A 17,735-nucleotide genomic window follows, 5' to 3' on the forward strand; every position below is an offset into this window, starting at 1 on the left:
TTGCCCTGACAATGCTGAGGCTTTACAGTGGAACAGAATGTTAGATTTTGCAACATATTCTTAGAAACTGGGCATTGTAGCATGTGGTGTTCTTTTTTAATTGAGAAGATGGAATTATAATTAAAAATGTTAAATTCCTATGATCTTACTACCATGCAACCTTTTAGTATCAAGACATTTTTCCAAGTTCATACAGTCTTCATAATTTTAAAAGACTGCATAGGAGTCCATCCATGTTATGCCATAGTTAGCCTAGCAGGTGCTCAGTAATTTTTTTTTAGAGGCAGGGTCTCCCTATGTTACACAGGCTAGAATGGCAGTGGCTATTCTCATGTGTGATCTTGGTGCACTGCAGCCTCAAACTCCTGGTGTTAAGCAGTCCTCCCACCTCAGCTTTCCAAGTAGTGGGGGGATCACAGGTGCACACCACTGCCCCCACTTGATTGCTAATTCTTTTTTTTTTTTTTTTTTTTTTAAGACAGAGTCTCGCTCTGTTGCCCGGGCTAGAGTGAGTGCTGTGGCGTCAGCCTAGCTCACAGCAACCTCAAATTCCTGGGCTTAAGCGATCCTACTGCCTCAGCCTCCCGAGAAGCTGGGACTACAGGTATGCACCGCCATGCCCGGCTAATTTTTTCTATATATATTTTAGTTGGCCAGATAATTTCTTTCTATTTTTAGTAGAGACGGGGGTCTCACTCTTGCTCAGGCTGGTCTCTAGCTCCTGACCTCGAGCAATCCACCAGCCTCGGCCTCCCAGAGTGCTAGGATTACAGGCGTCAGCCACCACGCCCGGCTGCTAATTCTTGATAATGCTATGAGTGTGGGCTTTCAACAGTCCAGAGTGGCGGGCAGTCCTCCTCTACCATTGATTATAATCCTGTATTCTCATCTATAAAATGGGAAAATGCCTACCTCAAAGAGGTAATGGTTAAGACAATATATAAAGTGCTTAACCCAGGCCCGCATGGCACATAGAACTATTTTTCTTTCGTTGGGCTGAATTTCCATCGTCAGAGGACAGGAAATTTTTTATGGCTGGTAGTACTCGTAACCATATCCCTTTTCCCAAAGGGTGATATCAGTTGGCTCTGCCAAGTGTATGCTTTTTACACCAAATCTTGGGCACTGTAGATACTGCTTCTGTTTTTATGGTGACGGTACGATTAATGACTTGTTGAAGATTGCTCTTGGGGATTGTTGCCTGTCTCAGTGATCCTAATGAACCCTGCCAACCTTGGCCATAGGGACACCAAACTCTTGCAAGGATTTGCAACAGAGGTGATCTTTGTCTCCCTAATCATGGTGCTCTTGAGAAGAGAGGCCCAAACATCCCTGTTGGGTCCTCTGTAGTTGCCATGGCTCCTATCCTTTCAAATCTTCCCTGAATAATGATACTCTAGAACCCTTATAAAATCATGTCCCTATCATTTAAACTTGGCTTCTGTTTTATTAACACGTTTGAAACCACTGGAGGACCAGCTGATAAATATTAATGGATATTATTCATATTAAAAAACACCATTTTGGGCTGGGTGCGGTGGCTCACGCCTGTAACCCTAGCACTCTGGGAGGCTGAGGCAGGTGGATCATTTGAGCTTAGGAGTTCCAGACAAGCCTGAGCAAGAGCGAGACCCTGTCTCTACTAAAAATAGAAAGAAATTATATGGACCAAATAAATAAATAAATAAATAAATAAATAAATAAATAAATAAATAAATATAAATAAATAAAAATAAATAAATAAATAAAAAATATAAAATCATTTTGGCTGGGCATGGTGGCTCATACCTATAATACCAGCACTTTGGGAGGCCAAGGTGGGAGGATCGCTTGAGGCCAGGAGTTTGAGACTAGCCTGGGCAACATGTGAGACCCTGTCTCTACAAAAAATAGACAAATTAGCCAGACGTGGCGGTGTTTTCCTGTAGTCCCAGCTACTCAGAAGGCTGAGGTGGGAGGATCCCTTGAGCCTAGGAGTTTGAGGTTGTGGTGAGTTATAATCCAACAGCACTCTAGCCTGGGCAACAGAGTGGGACCCTACCTCCAAAAAACAAAACAAACTAAAAAAAACCCCACCATTTTCAGTTTTCAATGAGTGTCATTTAAAATTATATTCATAAGCTATAGATCTTCATGAGCTTTTAAATGAGCCAGAAGCCAAATCAAAGGCAAAATATCACACGGGAAGTTAGCCACATTTAATCATTTAAGTGGCAGTAGCTTTAGTATCATAACTATTTTGGCTTCTGTGAGGTAAGACTCATTTTCAGTCCCATGTGTACCAGTGTACTATGACAGATGCCTCTTATGTGGCCCAGAATCTGGGATATTCTTAATAATTTACATAAATAAGCAGCTAACACTGCCAAAGTCCTTACTATGTGCCAGGCCCTGTTCTGGGTGTATATACACATGCACATATACAGTCACACACTGCATAATGACATTCTGGTCAATGATAAGCTGCATATACGATGGTCCCATAAGATTGTAGTGGAGCTGGAAAATTCCTATCACATAGTGATGTAGCTTAACACGATGCATTACCCATGTGTTTGTGGTGATGCTGGTATAAACAAACCTATTGCACTGCCAAAAGTATAGCACATACACTTGCAGTACATAATACTTGATAAAAAGACTATGTTACTGGCTTATGTATATACTATACTTTTTATCATTACTTTAGAGTGGATTTCTACTTATTACAAAGGTTTACTGTAAAACAGCCTCATGCAGGTTGTTGAGGTCCTCCAAGAAGGCATTGTTATAAGCGATGACAGCTCCATACATGCTATTTTCCCTGAAGATTTTCCAGCAGGACAAGGTGTGGAGGTAGAAGACAGTGATATTGATAATCCTGACCCTGTAGGCCTAGGCTAACGTGTGTTTTTGTCTTAGTTTTTAACAAAAAAAGTTAAGTTAAAAAAAGCCAGCCATAGTAGTGGACACCTGTAAGTCCTGGTTGCATCACTTGAGCCCAGGAGTTCAAGTCCAGCCTGGACAACATAGCAAGTCTCCATCTGAAAAGAAAAAAGTGAAAAAAAATAAAAATAGAAAAAAGCTTACAGAGTAAGGATATAAAGAAAAAATATTTTTGTACAGCTGTACAATGTGTGTTTAAAGCTAAGTGCTATTACAAGAGTCAGAAAGTCAAAAAATTAAAAAGTTTCTTAAGTAAAAAGCTACAGTAAGTTGTTTATTACTGAAGAAAAAACTTTTTTTTAAATTTTAGTGTAGCCTAAGTGTACAGGGTTTATAAAGTTTACAGCAGTGTCCTAGGCCTTCCCATTCACTCACCAATCACTCACTCACTCACTCACCCAAAGCAACTTCCAGTCATACGAGCTTCATTCATGCTAATTGCCCTATACAGGTGTACCATTTTCTGTCTTTTACACCACATTTTTACTGTACCTTTTCTGTGTTTAGATACACAAATACTACTGTGTTACAGTTGGCTACAGTATTCAGTACAGTAACATGCTGTACAGGTTTGTAGTCTAGGAGCCACAGGCTATACCATAGATCCGAGGTGTGTAGTAGGCTACACCATTTACAATTGTTTAAGTACACTACGGCATTTGCACAAGGACAAAAGCCAAATGACGATGATGAAATCAGTAAGCAATGCATGGCTGTGTTAACTCATTTACTCTTCACAGCAACCTTTTGAAGTAGGTGTATTATTATCCCCATTTTACAGATGAAGAAATGGAGACTGTTTAAGTAACTCACTAAGCTCACATGGCTGGTAAGTGGTGTGGCCAGGATGCAGTTCCAGGCATTCAGGCTTCAGAGTCAGTGTTCTTAAAGCATTCTGCTATGCTGCCTCTTAGAGACAGTGTCACATGTCCAAAAGTAGTATCTGAGTACCTGTAGCAAAAGGCAGTCTCTGCCTTCCAGGAGCTTACAGTTTAGTAGAAACAACAGGTAAGGAAACTATATAATCTGGTAAGATCTGTGGTGGAAGTAGCACACAGGGGAGGCAGCTCTAATTTGGGTCAGGAAGGTGTCTTTGAGTAGATGACTTCTGAGCTGAGCTAGAAAGGATAAAAAGGGTTAGCCAGTGGGAGAAAGCAAAGCATTTGTGGTAGAGGCAGCAGCACAGTTCTTTCCACAATTGGTTCCACGTGGTTTGAGACTGGGGCAGATTGCATAAGTTGAGCTAGAGAGGAAGGGGTGAGATCCTGGAGGGCCTGTATGTCATGCCAAGGGGTCTGGATTTTATTCAGTGAGCAGTGAATAACTGATGGTGGTACAGGGGAAAGACTGTTAGGAAGTAAGCAGCAGGGAGACTAGGTTAGTCCAAAAATCCAAGTAAAACGTGAAAAGGGCCTAACCTAAGGCAATGGGATGAACAGGGCTTAGAGCCAAAACATACCATGGAAAGGTTAACATGGCGAACAATTACAGAGGAGTGGAGGATGTTGACATGGACAATACGGTGGGCAGTGGTGCCATTCCCCAAGATAAAGGATTCCTGAAGAAAAAGATTGGGGGCTGGACACGGCGAGGCTCGGCTGAAGTTCTTGTGGACATCCAAGTGCACCTGTCAGATGGGCATCTGTCTGTTCCCCTGGTATTCTTGGGGCGGTGAGAGGTGGAGATCATGGAGCCATGAGCGGAGTCTGGAGCCATGGATTAGGTCATCCAGGAATGAGTACAGAGAAAGGGTAGAGAGATGCAGGCATATAGGGAAGAGTCAGCAAAGGAAAGTGAGGCCCGCACAGAGGAGAGTCAATAGAGACTCGTCACAAAAATGGATTTCGAAGAGAGTCGTTTATGACAGGGTGGGGGGAAGGTTTGCATCCTGCCTCTACCTCCAACTGACATGATCTTCGCCAAATTATCCTGCCTTAAGTCTCAGTTTCCCAGTCTGTAACATGGGATGACTATCTCTACTCCTAGGGGATGACTGTGAGGGGTAAGATAATGCAACCTGTGTAAAAAACTTAGCAAAGCACCTAGGAAATGCTGAACATATGTATGTCTATGTATCCCTCTTTCTATAGAGCCAAATGCTGTAGAAGTGGAGTATAATTAAGAACACAGAGGCAGATGCTGGATGGTTGCTATTTGCTATCTGTTTATTATTTCCCACACTGCAACTCCAAGCTCTGTAATTATTTAGTTGGCCAAGTCACACATTCATTTTTAAAAGACTTATGGACAAGGATGAAAGATAGTCTCTGGCCTTAGGTAGCTTCACTGGGTGGTCAGGAAGATGGACATTGGGGTGGATAGGAGGTGGAGTATATGCTGAAGGTGGAGTTTGAGGGATGAGGGGGCTTATTATTAGAGGGTGAGAAAGAAAAGGGGTCCAGGTCAGGGAGAATGGGTGACGCTGCCAGTTTTTATTCTGTGCACGCAAAAAAGCCAAACCCATGCACTTGCCCAAACAAGACCTGGCTACTGTACCTTTGTGTAGGATAAATCATCTGGGCTCCCCCAGGAATTGAAGGGAGGTGAGGTGGGTGTGTGGTGTGCCAGGAGCCCACACATCAGTCAGAAGAGGGAGGTATCCACTCACTCAAGCACGGAGGGACAGCTGGGCTCCCCCCACAGCCTTAGTGACCAACCGACACGCCGCTCTTGACTACAAGAACTCACCAGATGTTGGAATAGCAAAAAAAGGTCGTCTTACCATTATCTTCCTTTACCTAATTTTTATATAATAATATTTCATTCATTTTTTCTTTGTAAGATGCCTGAAATGTTTTTTGGAACTTGGTGGGTATGAATAAGTAGGGAGAAAAAAAAGAAGAGGAAATTATGGTCTGTTACCTTTTAAGAGAAAAATCACCTGAATGGGGATAGGATGAGGTAATAGCAAATGCTCTCATTTATTGTCGTAATAAGGATGTGCTCTTTTCTCTGTTTTTCAGATGAGGAAGGTGAGGCTCACAGAGGTTAAGTGACTTGCCTAAGGTCACACAATAAATAATTTGGATAGGAACTCAGTTCAACACAAATTCCATACTCTTAACCCAGCCCCCTAAAGTGGAGCCAAGCTACTTAGCCTCTTTGGGTTTCAGTCTGTTCTATCTACTGATCATAACGAATCACTCCAAAACTTAGGGGCTTCAAACAACGATCAGTTTATTATTATCCTTCATGGTGCTGGGCTTTGACTGGGGTTAGTGAGGTGGTTCTTACTCAGTTCTCAGTCAGACGGTGGCTGGGTGGCTGGAGTCGTCTCGAAGGCTTCCTCACTCATATGTCTGAGAGGTGATACTGCTGTCAGCTGAACATGTACACGTGGCCTCTCCATGCAGCCTGGGCTGCTTCACAGCATGGTGGCTGGGTCCCAAGAAACAAGAAGTAGAAGCTGCTAGTTCTTAAGTCCTAGACTATAAGACTGGCATAGCATCACTACCACCATATTCTATTGATCAGTCACAGAGTTCAGATAAAGGGGAGACGATAGAGATACTTCTCCATGGAGCCATGCTTTAAAACTTCCCCATCTATAAAATCTACACAATGGGCATAACCATACAATGAACACCTACTGTTTTGTCAGCCAAGCCTTGTCTTCCTTTGGGGGATTCTCTCCTCTCCCCCTCCACCCTCACAGGCCCCATGGCCATGCTCTACTACCACTTAGACCCTTCCTGAGAACCAGCAGATTCCTGATGGCAGCTGTTAACCGAAATCCCCGTGTCTGAAGAGCTGCCGCTGGACTTAACAATTCACGAGCCAGTAAACTTCCTCCTGCTAAAGCAGGTCTTGCTTCAGTTTCTATAACTTGAAACAAAAGTCCTCACTATATCCACTAAGGGCTGGTTGTGGAGATTCAAGTGTCAAATGTGCCTTTTAACAGCAGGTGTACAGGAAGTGGTTTATTATTATGGGATCATTTTATTATGAAGAATCTGGCCACAGGTAGAGGGATTCTGATTGATCCAACTGGGATTCAGACCCAGGATATCCGGCTCAGAATCTTTTGCCTTGCTCTGCCTTCTGTATTTCTGTGGTCTTGTCAGACAGGTGCACTGCATATGTCCTTATGGGACAGGATATGAGCTCATGGGTCATCTGGCTGGGATTGGCAAATACCTGACACATACCCATATTTAAATTCCTTGCCCATAAGAGACATTATCAAATTATCATGTTAGTATTTCCAAATACTCTAAAATTGCTCCAAATCCTTAACAAGGACTACTCCAGGCAACCACTAAGTGTTCTGTGTTGACAAGTGAAATGAGGCCTGTGGTAGATTAAAAACAAATTATGGCCATATTTTGAAGATGCTCCTATTAAGAGGAATTTGGGCTTAGCCTTGTGACTTGTGTTGGCCAATGGAACTTTACAAACATGACACAAGCAGGATCTTGAAAAGCACTTGTGTATTGGGGATGGCCCTTTCTTGTTGCTCTTGGAACCCAGTTGTGATGTGAACAATATGGGTCAGCCTGCTAGATGCAGAGAACATGTGGCCCAGATGCTCCTGTTGCAACCACTTGACATGTGGACGAAGCCCTTTGAGACCAACCAGCCCCAGCTCACTCCAGCCACATGAGAGCCCAGATGAGATAAGAACCACCAAGCTGAGCGCAGGCCAAATTGCCAAGTCACAGAATCTGGCGTTCATAAATGTCGTTTATTAAAGCTACTAAATTTGTGGGTGGTTTGTCATACGACAGTCAGTAACTGATACAAGGCCCATTTATTATCCCTGATCTAGACCAACCTCTCATTTTACAGCTGAGGAAACAAGATCTAGCAAGGAAACAGACTTGCCTAGGGTCACCAGCCTGGATGGCAGCAATACAGAGGAAAGCCCCAGGCCTCTTAGCTCACAATCCAATAAACCCACTGGCTGCTATATTCCTTCAAGATGGCTGTAAGGATCACAAATGAGGCTTTAAATTTTGAAAACATTTAAACACAATTGGTCGTTTGGGTAGAATCTGGTTATCACATTTCTTCACCATCTCCTTTCAGAATTTTCAGAGGTTAGACAGAAAAATGACAACTGTTGACCAGCAGAATGGGAGATGTCTGTTGAACCCAGGCTCAGAGGAGGGCATGTGTACGCACAGCTTTGGATGCCAATATTCCACTCAGGGGCCCAATTGTGAGTGTTCCCAGGGACTGAAGTAGTCCAGGGTCTTCTCTGGGGTGCCAGGATGGGACTCCCACTCTCCCTCTGTCCAGCACATGTCCTGGTGCCAGGTGATTAAGCAGGGCCTTATGGGCAGAAGTGGGTAAGGACAGATGCCTCCTGTCCTTAAAGGTGTCTTTCCTGCTCTTCTCATGGCCCTCCCAAGCTTAGCATACTAAGGAAGCCCATGGTCACTGCTGGTCTACCTGCCCCCTAAACTCTGAAAAGTGAGTCTCAGTTGACACCAGGCTCTGGAGATACAGGGACACAATGCCTGGTGCTATGTCTTCAGCATGAGGTTCACTAGACTCCAAATCTTTGGATTTTGCCCATGTTCCAGTCCAGGGCAACTGTTCCCCATGTTGTACAGACGGGGATATCAAGACCCAAGAACACCTGTGACCTGCCTGGTTTACAAGTGGGTCTGCTAGAGCTGGCTTTGGTCTTCTGGAAGTGGAGGAGTGTGTTCCAATGGACCCTGCCCCTTCCACTGTACACCTTCGTCATCTCTCCAGATCGAAGCCTTTTGATGTGGCCAAGCCAGCTGGGCCAGAACCTGGCCCAGTTTCAAAGGGCCTATTTCTAACCCCGTGCCTGGATCTCTCAACCTGAAGGCCTCAGCTTCTGCCATGAGGTTCCTCACAAACCCCTACCTGCTCCATTGCTGCTGCCCAGGGTCCCTTGGCAGACATATGGGGACTATGATCCCAACTGGGCAGCTAACACTAAGAAGGGGCAGCTAACACTTGGTGTGATTCCTCCAAATCACACCAAGAGGCAATGCCAAGCAGGGATTGGGGCCTTTGGCTCAGGTGTGAAGCTTGAACTCTGGCTGCCTTGGGGTTGGTCTAGTCAGGCCCCTGGCAGAACTCAGGACTGCCTGAGCCCAGAGCCACACTGGGGCTTCAGACTGCTGGCCTGCCAATGACAGTGGACAGGAGGGCTGCCCAGTGAGGGAGACATGAGATGACAAAGACTTCCCTGGGGAGCCTGAGCACTGTCCCAAGCCCAGCCTGCAACGTCCACTTAAACCTGGGGCCAAAGCCCAGGAGGAAGCTTCGGTGAAGGCTATGATACAGAACCGGTGGCCTGAAACAGGGGATTTTTAATAAGGATTCCAGCAGGGCTGCAAACGGTGAGGGACATGTGAAGATGGAGGGAAAGAACCCAAACCCTTTCTGATGATGGGGTTGAATTCCATATGCTGGGGGAGGGCTGCCCAGGAGGGGAGGGGCAGTTAATCAAGAGCAGGCAGCTGCTCTGGGAAACTTCTCAGAGGTGCTGACACTAGAGCAGCAGCTTCATGCTAAGCAAGTATTTTCCAGGTAGAGAGAGTAGCAGAGGAGTATGTGCCAGGCTTAGAACAAAATATGTTTCTGGGCGCTGCCGTCCCATAGCCCCACACCAATGAGACCAGCCTACGTGGCCACATTTCATCTCCTAGTTCACTGGACCAGGATGGGAACTTGTAACCTATGAGTGACTCAAAAAAATCTGCTGTGGCAGTTGATTCTCTCATGGGAACCTGAACTTGGGGAAAATTTATCAATTCATTGTGGGGAATAAAGGAGAAGGGGCTGAGTTAGAAAGACATCATGGGCCACGTTGAGCTGTGAAGAAGTGGAAGTTAGAAGGAACCTGGCCAATTGTTTGCGTGCCAGCAAACGTCTAGACAAGTGGCCCAAGAGAGGCAGACAGTCCACGTGTATCCTGACACAAACTTCCCACTGCTGGAAGCCACTGCGGTGGGCTCTCTTGGTCCCCACACTGCCTAGAGTGAAGAACTTGTATGTTTTGTGAGGCTGAGGTGCAGGGTCTGGGTGTGGGCAGGAAAGAAGGGTAGAGGCAGGAGACAGCAGAGGCCAGAGCAAACAGGATCTCGGACCTCACACTCAGGAGGTGGGATTTGTTCTGATGATGAAAACTCATTTAGTAAAGAGGTTTTACACAGGGAAGGGATGTTTCAGAAAGGACACTGTAGTGGGTGGTGGCTGCTGGGAAATGATATAGGGGAGAAGCTGGAGTCTGAGAGGCTGGTAAGAGGACAAAGTGAAAAAACCAGTGTCCTAAACCAGTATAGAGAGGGTGGAGGAAGTGGTGGATTCTAAAATCTTTTTAAGAGCTGACTTAGTGAGAAGCTAAGGAAAGAGATGAGGCCTCAACTTAACTACTGGGTGACCAAGTGGGTCACACCTGCTTGGTGTTTCAGCCAGCAAGGTGCTCATGGGCACCAGCATATCCGACCCTCGCCCAACACCTCTACTGGCCATTTTTATCACCATTTTAGCTGAGGAAACTAAGGCCCAAGTGGATCAGTATTAGGCACCCTAGACAATGTTCCCTGGTAGGGAGGAGTGAAGGAGGCGAGAACAGAAGGGGTACAGCACACCAGCTTTCTGGAGAGCAGAAGGGCCAGGATACCTTGGTGAGAAAACACAAACCATCCCATCTCAGAGCAGGTCTGGATCCAATCTCTTTATTGTTGGGGTCCCTCCCTGTGGGCCCCCCTCCAAACCTATAGAAAAACCCCAAGCCTAGGAGTGTCCTGGGGGAAGGGAGGCAGAGTGTGGGCAGACACTTGTGCTCTGCCCTCTGGCCTGGACAGAGCACACAGGAAGGGTGCACAGGGAAGGGGTAGGCTGGAAACTCCACCTGCAGAGGATGTGACATTGCCTGGGATGCACGGGGGAGGAGGTGCCTGCTGCCTGCTCTCCTCTGGTACCCGCTGGGGGTTGGCATCCAGGGCGGGTGCCCAGCTTGAAGCCTGGGGCAGCGATGCCTTTCTCCTGCTGGTGGCCATCGCTCCTGTCAGGCTGAGAAAGAGAGAGGCAAAGGACACTAAGGCTGAGAGGAAGAGCCCCTAATGCTCCTGGTATCAGGGGTAGGGAAGAGGAAAAGTTGGGATGATGCCTACAGACAGAGCTTTACCTGCACTCTAGCTCTGGCCTCATAATCTTCTGGCCATGTAAACTTGGGCAAGTCTCACCTCCTTCCTGAACCTCCACTTCCTCACAAGAGTCTCTGTAACTCACCTGTGAACTAGCTTAACAAGGTAACACTTAGCCTGCCAAGTAAAGCCATGAAGTTCCAAAAGAGACTACGTATGCAGAATTTTCTAGACTTAACTGTTCTAGAAGCTCCTGTTGGTGGGCCAGTTTATAGCACAAATGTGTCCCATATGAAGACACCTCCCTGGGGGCACACCGGTGTTTGAGACCTTCCTCCACCGAAGCCTGTCTTACTCTGAACTTGGCCCCAAGGGAACAGGTCAGAGAGTAGGCAGGGCTAGGTGTGGCCTGGCTTCCCTCCAGTGCAGGGCACAGTAGGGTGGCAAACCGTGGACAGAGAATGGGCTTTCAGGCCACGCATCACTGGATTCAAATCTAGGCTCTACCAATAACTACCTTGGGATCTTGTGAGACATGTGGTACCTCCCCACACCCTTCAGTTCCTCAGTTTCCATATCTGTTATACTGGCACAATCATAACCTTGTGGGGTTGAAGGTGAAATCAACTAAAGCAGTTGCAGCTCCTGCCACACAGGGCATTTTCTCCCCACAAAATGATGAAGTCTAAGCCCCTAAGCCTGGCATGTAATGCCCTTCACAGTCACCACCCTCTGATGACGAGTAGCGTCCTCTCCCAAGCAAGCAGAGCTGGGCTGCAGCCACAGGAGGCTCATGGCCTTACCACATACCAGGGACTATCACAGCTCCATGCCTCTGCTAAGGCTTTTCTCTCAACCAAGAGCAGGCTCAGCTACACATAATCTCTTCTACCACCTGGGCTCCTCTCTGCTGTCACCCTGCTCATGTTGGGTAGTTAACAGTTTGTGTCTTCCTCCACCAGACTAGGAGCTCCTCAAGGGTGGACACAGGTGACGTGGCTCAGAGTGTGCTGAGGGAGCCATTGCTGGGCAAGCTTGGCCAGCCCATCCACTGCACCTGTTTTCTTAGCCTACCAAGTCCCCCCCACAAAGAGTCAGCAGGATGGCTGGACACGGAAGGGGCTTCATTCCTGGGCACAGTGCTACCTTGCTATGGTCTGCTCCAGGATACTTCCTGCCCAACCCAGGGAAGACGCATGGTCATGCCTCCACTTCACTGCTTCTCTACCCCTGCCCACCAGGACCCCATACCTGCTTACTGCAAGGCCCCATCCTCCGCATCTGTGTCCTGGCTGTGCTCCTGATAGGGAGAAGGCAAGAAGAGACCACACATCACTCACTGCAATCTCCAAATTCTGTCCTGGGCCATTTGTCTAGAAAGACCCCAGGGCCCAGAGCACACCTAGAGGAGACAGTCAGAAAGGGGGAGGGACAGCCGATGGGAATGCCTATGGGACCAGACAACAAGGATGGCATAGGATCTTGAGAGAGTGGTCTGAGGACCCCACAGGAGAGAGAAGGGGCCAATTAAGGAGTTCTGGGAGTGGCAGGGGGCACATTTCTGTGCATAGAAAGATTTTGGATTGGGGCAGCCTAAAAGCCTTATAGATTGGTGAAAGAGTTAGGGCTTTTATGGACTACTATGCCCGTGAGAGTAAGATGAGGTATCAGGCTAGGTTCAAAGCAGGAGATGTGAGCTGGGCATGAGGAAGACCCCTTGACTGTCATGGCCATGAGCCTATCTGTCCTCGTGCTGGAACCCAGCAGTGATGAAAAGGAGAACACTCCAGACCCAGTAGAGAAGTCTGGGCTACAATCCTGGCTCAGTCCGTATTAACTACGAGACCCTGAGCAAGGTACTCGACCCCTGTGAGCCTCAGTTTCCTTGTGGGCTGAAATGTGGGAACCATAATACTGTGCATGGTACAGGGCTGTTGCTAAGGTTACATGAAGTGAGAATGTATGGACTATGGGGCCTGGTGCTCAATGAACGTTCCTCAAGTAACCGAGTAGCAAGTAAACAACAGATATTTTACAGACTCAGAGTCTGGTCTACCTTCCTTCTCAACAGAAGCTTCTTGTCAAATGGCCTCCCAGCCTCAGCCTGAATAATTCCAGTTATAGGCAGGGAGCTCACTCCCTCATGACAGCCTGCTTCATGCTCAAGCAAGAACGGCTTTTAGTAAATCCACCTCGCCATGGCTCCCCCAGGCAATCCAAGTCCTACTCTCTGGAACTCTGCAGGCCGTGTGCTCCCCTTTCTCCAACCCATGTGGAGAATGGAGGCCAGAATGGGCCCTGGACTTGGGTCTGCCCCAGTTCTTAGTGGGGCTTCTGACTGGCATCTGATATAGGCAACTGCCCCCTGGCTCTTTCTTCCCTCTTCTCTACAGGACTAGAACCCCTGGGAGGAAGGAGCTCGCAGGGGGGCCAACCAGCTCAGAGGTTCTCTCTGTCCTATTGCCCTCCTGAGACAAGGAGAGCAAAGTCCAGCCCCAGCCCACCCTGCCATGCTCTTGGCCAGGCCCTCACCAGCTCTTCCTCGCTAGGTGCCAGCAATCCCTCCTCGTCACCGTCGTCTCGAGCCTGTGCTTCTCCTTGGGGCGTGCCTACCCCGGAAGGCGTGTCCTCTTTGGGGGCTGGTGGCCGGCTGCTGCTGCCACTATTGCCACTGCTGCCACCACCACCACTGCCACTGCCAGCGCTGCTGTCGCCCTTCTTCTTGCCATCTTGAGGAGGAAGGGGTGGAGGAGGAGGAAATAAAACTCAGCCTGGGGCACTTTAGGAAAACCTGGCCTCAGCACGGTGGGTCCAGGTGGGCTGGGATCTGCAGGGCCACCCCAGCCCCTCTCCCCTGTGTACTATCCTCCCACCCTCTGCCCTATGCCCTGGCCACAGAGCTGGGTGAGGACCCTCAGAGGCTGACCTGGATTGGCTTTTTGCTCCTCAGCGATCTGCTCCAAGCGGCCCAGCAAGGCATCAATGTTGGATTTGATCTGTGTCAGCTCTGTCTTGATGGCCTGTAGCTCACTGCTCTTTACTGCGAGTGGAAGGGGGGGATAGAGCTGTCACCTAGGGGGTGAAGGCTTGACACACAAAACCTCAGCCCTATTCTGTCAACTAGGAATGCAGTTCTTTTTTGGTTCTTTCCCTGGTCATGGAAAAGGCCTTCTCCTGAGACCTCCTGGAGGCCATCCCTACAGTGACCAGCCCACACTTCTGAACCTGGCTCTCTTTTCCCCAGAGCTCTCGATCCTGAAAGGGACTGAGGATGGACAAGAATGCAGGTGTATGGTGTGCTCTTCTGTGTGCACCTGAGCAAGAACCTATGTCTTTGCCTGTGTTATGGGATGGGGCTTGTCTTTCAAGGTATACAAATGTAGGTCTTTTGCAATCAGATTTCCTGGGTGCTTGACTGTAGTGTGTCTACACTGGAGTGAATGTGGAATAGTGGGCCTATGTAGATCTGTCCTTGTCCTTACTGGAGAGGAGAGATATGATGCCATCTCCTATCTGGGCACCATGTCACAGCACTAATGTTTCTGTGCCCAACCTGCATCCCTCCTCCTCAAATGTCAGCATTTTCCTCTTAGAAATGGATGAAAATACTCACTTGGTTGTGTTAGAGCTGCAGAACTGTGGGAGATTTGTTCCTTTATCTATTTTCCAATGTAAAAAAATGTGATTCTATTATTTTGCTAATGATAAAAATACAAATTATTTAGGAAGAAGATACAGTCACTCACACTTGATCTTGACTGAGCTGGTGGCGATGGCTGTGGAGCGGGCAAAGAGCTTGACAGGTATGGTAGTTTTGACACGCCGGACCAAAGGGACTGTGACCCGGGGTCGCTTCACAGGGACCACCCTGGGCACTGGCACAGGCGATAGGCGGCCCCGGTAGTCGAAGAGCCTGTAGGGCAAACGGGCCAGAGGCTGCAGCATGGCCTGTGGCCACGAGGGGGCACTGTGGCTGGGAGGCCAGCACTACACAGCTTGGCCGGCCCCCAACAAGCCCTGGGGTAAGAAGCAAGGCTTTGTGGACCCTTATGGCTCTTGGGATCCTCCCTACATCCACCTCTCCCACCAGCTAGGTGAGTAAGGGCAGATGAGACAGTAGGTGGCAGTGATTACAACCCATTCAACAGAGATGCAAAGTGAGACCAGCCCCACAGAGGTGCCTTCCCTAGTCATTCTGACCCAGGCCAGCTCTATCGCATGACCTGGCTTCTGCCCAGCCAACTGCCACCCCAACCTCTGGTTAGAGTTCAGAAGTCTCAAAGCAGCACAAATCCCCAGCTGGAAATAGACAGGCACGAGAGTAAGGGTCAGCCCCTGCACCTCAGTTTCCCCACATGCTTAATAAGGATGGCTACCCAAATTCAGTGTCTATCCAAGTCTTCTGTGAGGGTAGAGCATGAAAGAATTTAGCTAAAAATATACTTTAGAAGATGTGATAGGTGAAAGGTTAGGGTGCTGAGTCCCTCAATGCATTAGGCCATGAACTCAGAGACATGAGGCTAGATTCTGAGCCCTTTCCTTGCTCTGGGCCTCCTTAATCACCCCACCCTTCCTGCTCCACTTCAGAGACAGAGGTCAGGAAACCAGTGGGGGATGATCAAGGCTGGGCAGTTTAGTCAGACCCCAGGGCTCCCAGACTGTGTGCTCCTTCCCACAGCCATCACTCAGTCCTCTCCGGAGATTTGGGGGGTCTTTTCCTGCAGACTAGGCAGAAACTCAGTAAGCTGACAAGGGGTCCTCCTGCCATCTGTTGCTACCATCTTTCTGCAGGGACCTGCAGCCTTATTGTGTACACATTGGGACCACTTTCCTGATGACAGCCAGAAAACCTGCCATCACTGGGCAGTTCAATGCCCCGTTCCTTGGTATTCCCTTGTTCAGGGAGCCCTGCCCTGGGGGTGGTGATGGCTGGAGATGGAGAGTCTCTGGGAAAAGATCCAATCCCAGACCCTGCATTTCTGCCCCCAAGGGGAGGGGGCGGCTCTGGCCTTGGTCAGAATCACTGAACCACAGAATCCCAGAGCTGGAGGAGTCCTGAGAGATCACTTGGTGCAAGCCCATTTCACAAACTGGGAAGGGGATTTGCCTAAAGTCACATAATCCATCCAGTGGCAGAGCTGAGATTAGCACCTAAATCTTCTGATTCCCAGGTTAGGGCACTTTTCATTATACCACACTGTCTCCTAAAACCATTCACAGGTGAGAAAAACAAGGCTCAGAGAGGTTCTTCTACCTGGGCCCCTGGGGGTGTGCTGAGCTGGAGGTCGGGAGGGAAGCAGCGAGGAGAGGTCTGGGCTAGTGCCCACTATGATTTCCACTTAAGAGTGTGGCAGAGTGGGAGCCCACAGCCCACCAGAGACTAAGTCAGGCCTCTAATTAGCTCCTGGCCTTGTGGCTATAAATATAAGGCCAAGGGGGGCTCAGTCTGAGCTCTGGAGTTCCTTCCAGCTGGTTGGGCACTTCACACAAGGAAGTAAATTGAAAGTAGAAGTATGAGGCTCACACTCCCTATAACCAGTCCATATCCTATTGCATATTCCAACTGGCAATGTTTATACAGCCCTTGGCTCTACCATCTCCTTGAGTCTTACCCCATAACTAGGAGGAAAAGGGCAGCCAGAGTGTCAGCGTGGTATGGTGATGGGAGCTCTAGACTGGGCTCCTGCAGAACTGAACCCTATACCCAGCTCTGCCATTGACTTGTGAAGCAACCTTGGGCAAATGCCTGTCCACACTTCTGGGCTTTGATTCTCATTTGGAGAACTGAGTGGGCTGCACCAACAATCTCTCAGAACCCTTCCAGCTTGGCTGTTTCATGCCTGGGCACGCCCCTCCCCTGCTCACCTGTCGTAGAAGTCGTCCCGGTAGTAATCATAGTCAAAGCTGTAGCCACTGGGGAAACAAAGGGGAGAGGGCCAGAGCTTAGGGACGGCCACTCAGCCCACTCTCCACAGGCCCTCATCTCCAAACACCTCCCCAAGTTCTAGGCTCAGCACACCATCACACTAGTGTTTACTCCCTCTGTGGGAGTAAATCCCACCTGGACAGACAGAGTGCCCCACCTGTATATGGCAGATGCTGCTCTCTTTAGCCCCTTGGGTCTGTTGGGCTTGGGCTCTCCAGCCATGTTGATGTCTGTGTGAAGGGAAGAGGCAGAGTCAGAATGATGGCGTGACAGCAGTATGCCCACAAACACATCCCCCTCATGTACACATGCAGTTCATGTGCTTACATGATGGAAACATGGACTTTATTCACTGAAGTAGCCAACAAAAGTCTGCATACATCCAGTCTTCAAACATTAGACTCATACCCAGACATCACATGGATATCCCTGTGTGTCCACATACAGACACATCCATGAATGGTCACAAACATATCACTCACACACACACACAACTGTGTACAATATATATGCATTCTCAAGAACATTCATGTAAACACATATATCAGGTACACAAGAACATATACACAGATAAGAAAGTCACACACACAGACAACATGTACTCTCAAGTACACTCAGACTTGGGCTCCAACATCACATATGTAACTGGCCATATGCAAATGAGCCAATGCATATTCACACGGACGTTCTACTAAACATCTTGATGCCTAGAACGGTGCTTAGTACACAATAGATCTCATTAAATATTTAGTAAATGAGTATGTGCATATCTGCTTACACATACCAGTATATTCTGACACATCCATACA

General features: G+C 48.1%; 2 protein-coding genes across 6 annotated transcripts in view; both read right to left on the minus strand.

Annotated features, from left to right (window-relative positions):
- LOC123622425 (agouti signaling protein) overlaps window positions 1-17,735 on the minus strand; it is a 202,413-nt gene that overhangs the window by 143,190 nt on the left and 41,488 nt on the right. The window lies entirely within an intron of this gene.
- RALY (RALY heterogeneous nuclear ribonucleoprotein) overlaps window positions 6,086-17,735 on the minus strand; it is a 53,133-nt gene continuing 41,483 nt past the window's right edge. For 2 of the 4 annotated variants that reach the window (XM_045528783.1, XM_045528782.1), the window contains 7 exons: window positions 17,084-17,156; window positions 16,866-16,913; window positions 14,747-14,913; window positions 13,927-14,040; window positions 13,533-13,729; window positions 12,252-12,300; window positions 10,574-10,926 (listed from right to left, as the gene is read on the minus strand). In XM_045528783.1, the coding sequence (XP_045384739.1) occupies window positions 12,256-12,300; window positions 13,533-13,729; window positions 13,927-14,040; window positions 14,747-14,913; window positions 16,866-16,913; window positions 17,084-17,156 (644 nt within the window). In that variant the 3' untranslated portion in view covers window positions 10,574-10,926; window positions 12,252-12,255. Of the gene's footprint in view, window positions 6,304-10,573; window positions 10,927-12,251; window positions 12,301-13,532; window positions 13,730-13,926; window positions 14,041-14,746; window positions 14,914-16,865; window positions 16,914-17,083; window positions 17,157-17,735 lie in introns of those variants that run through there. The other 2 variants (XM_045528781.1, XM_045528785.1) reach the window with 2 other exon arrangements.

This window comes from Lemur catta, chromosome 17, assembly GCF_020740605.2.
Source record: "Lemur catta isolate mLemCat1 chromosome 17, mLemCat1.pri, whole genome shotgun sequence".
NCBI classification, from domain to species: Eukaryota; Metazoa; Chordata; class Mammalia; order Primates; family Lemuridae; genus Lemur; species Lemur catta.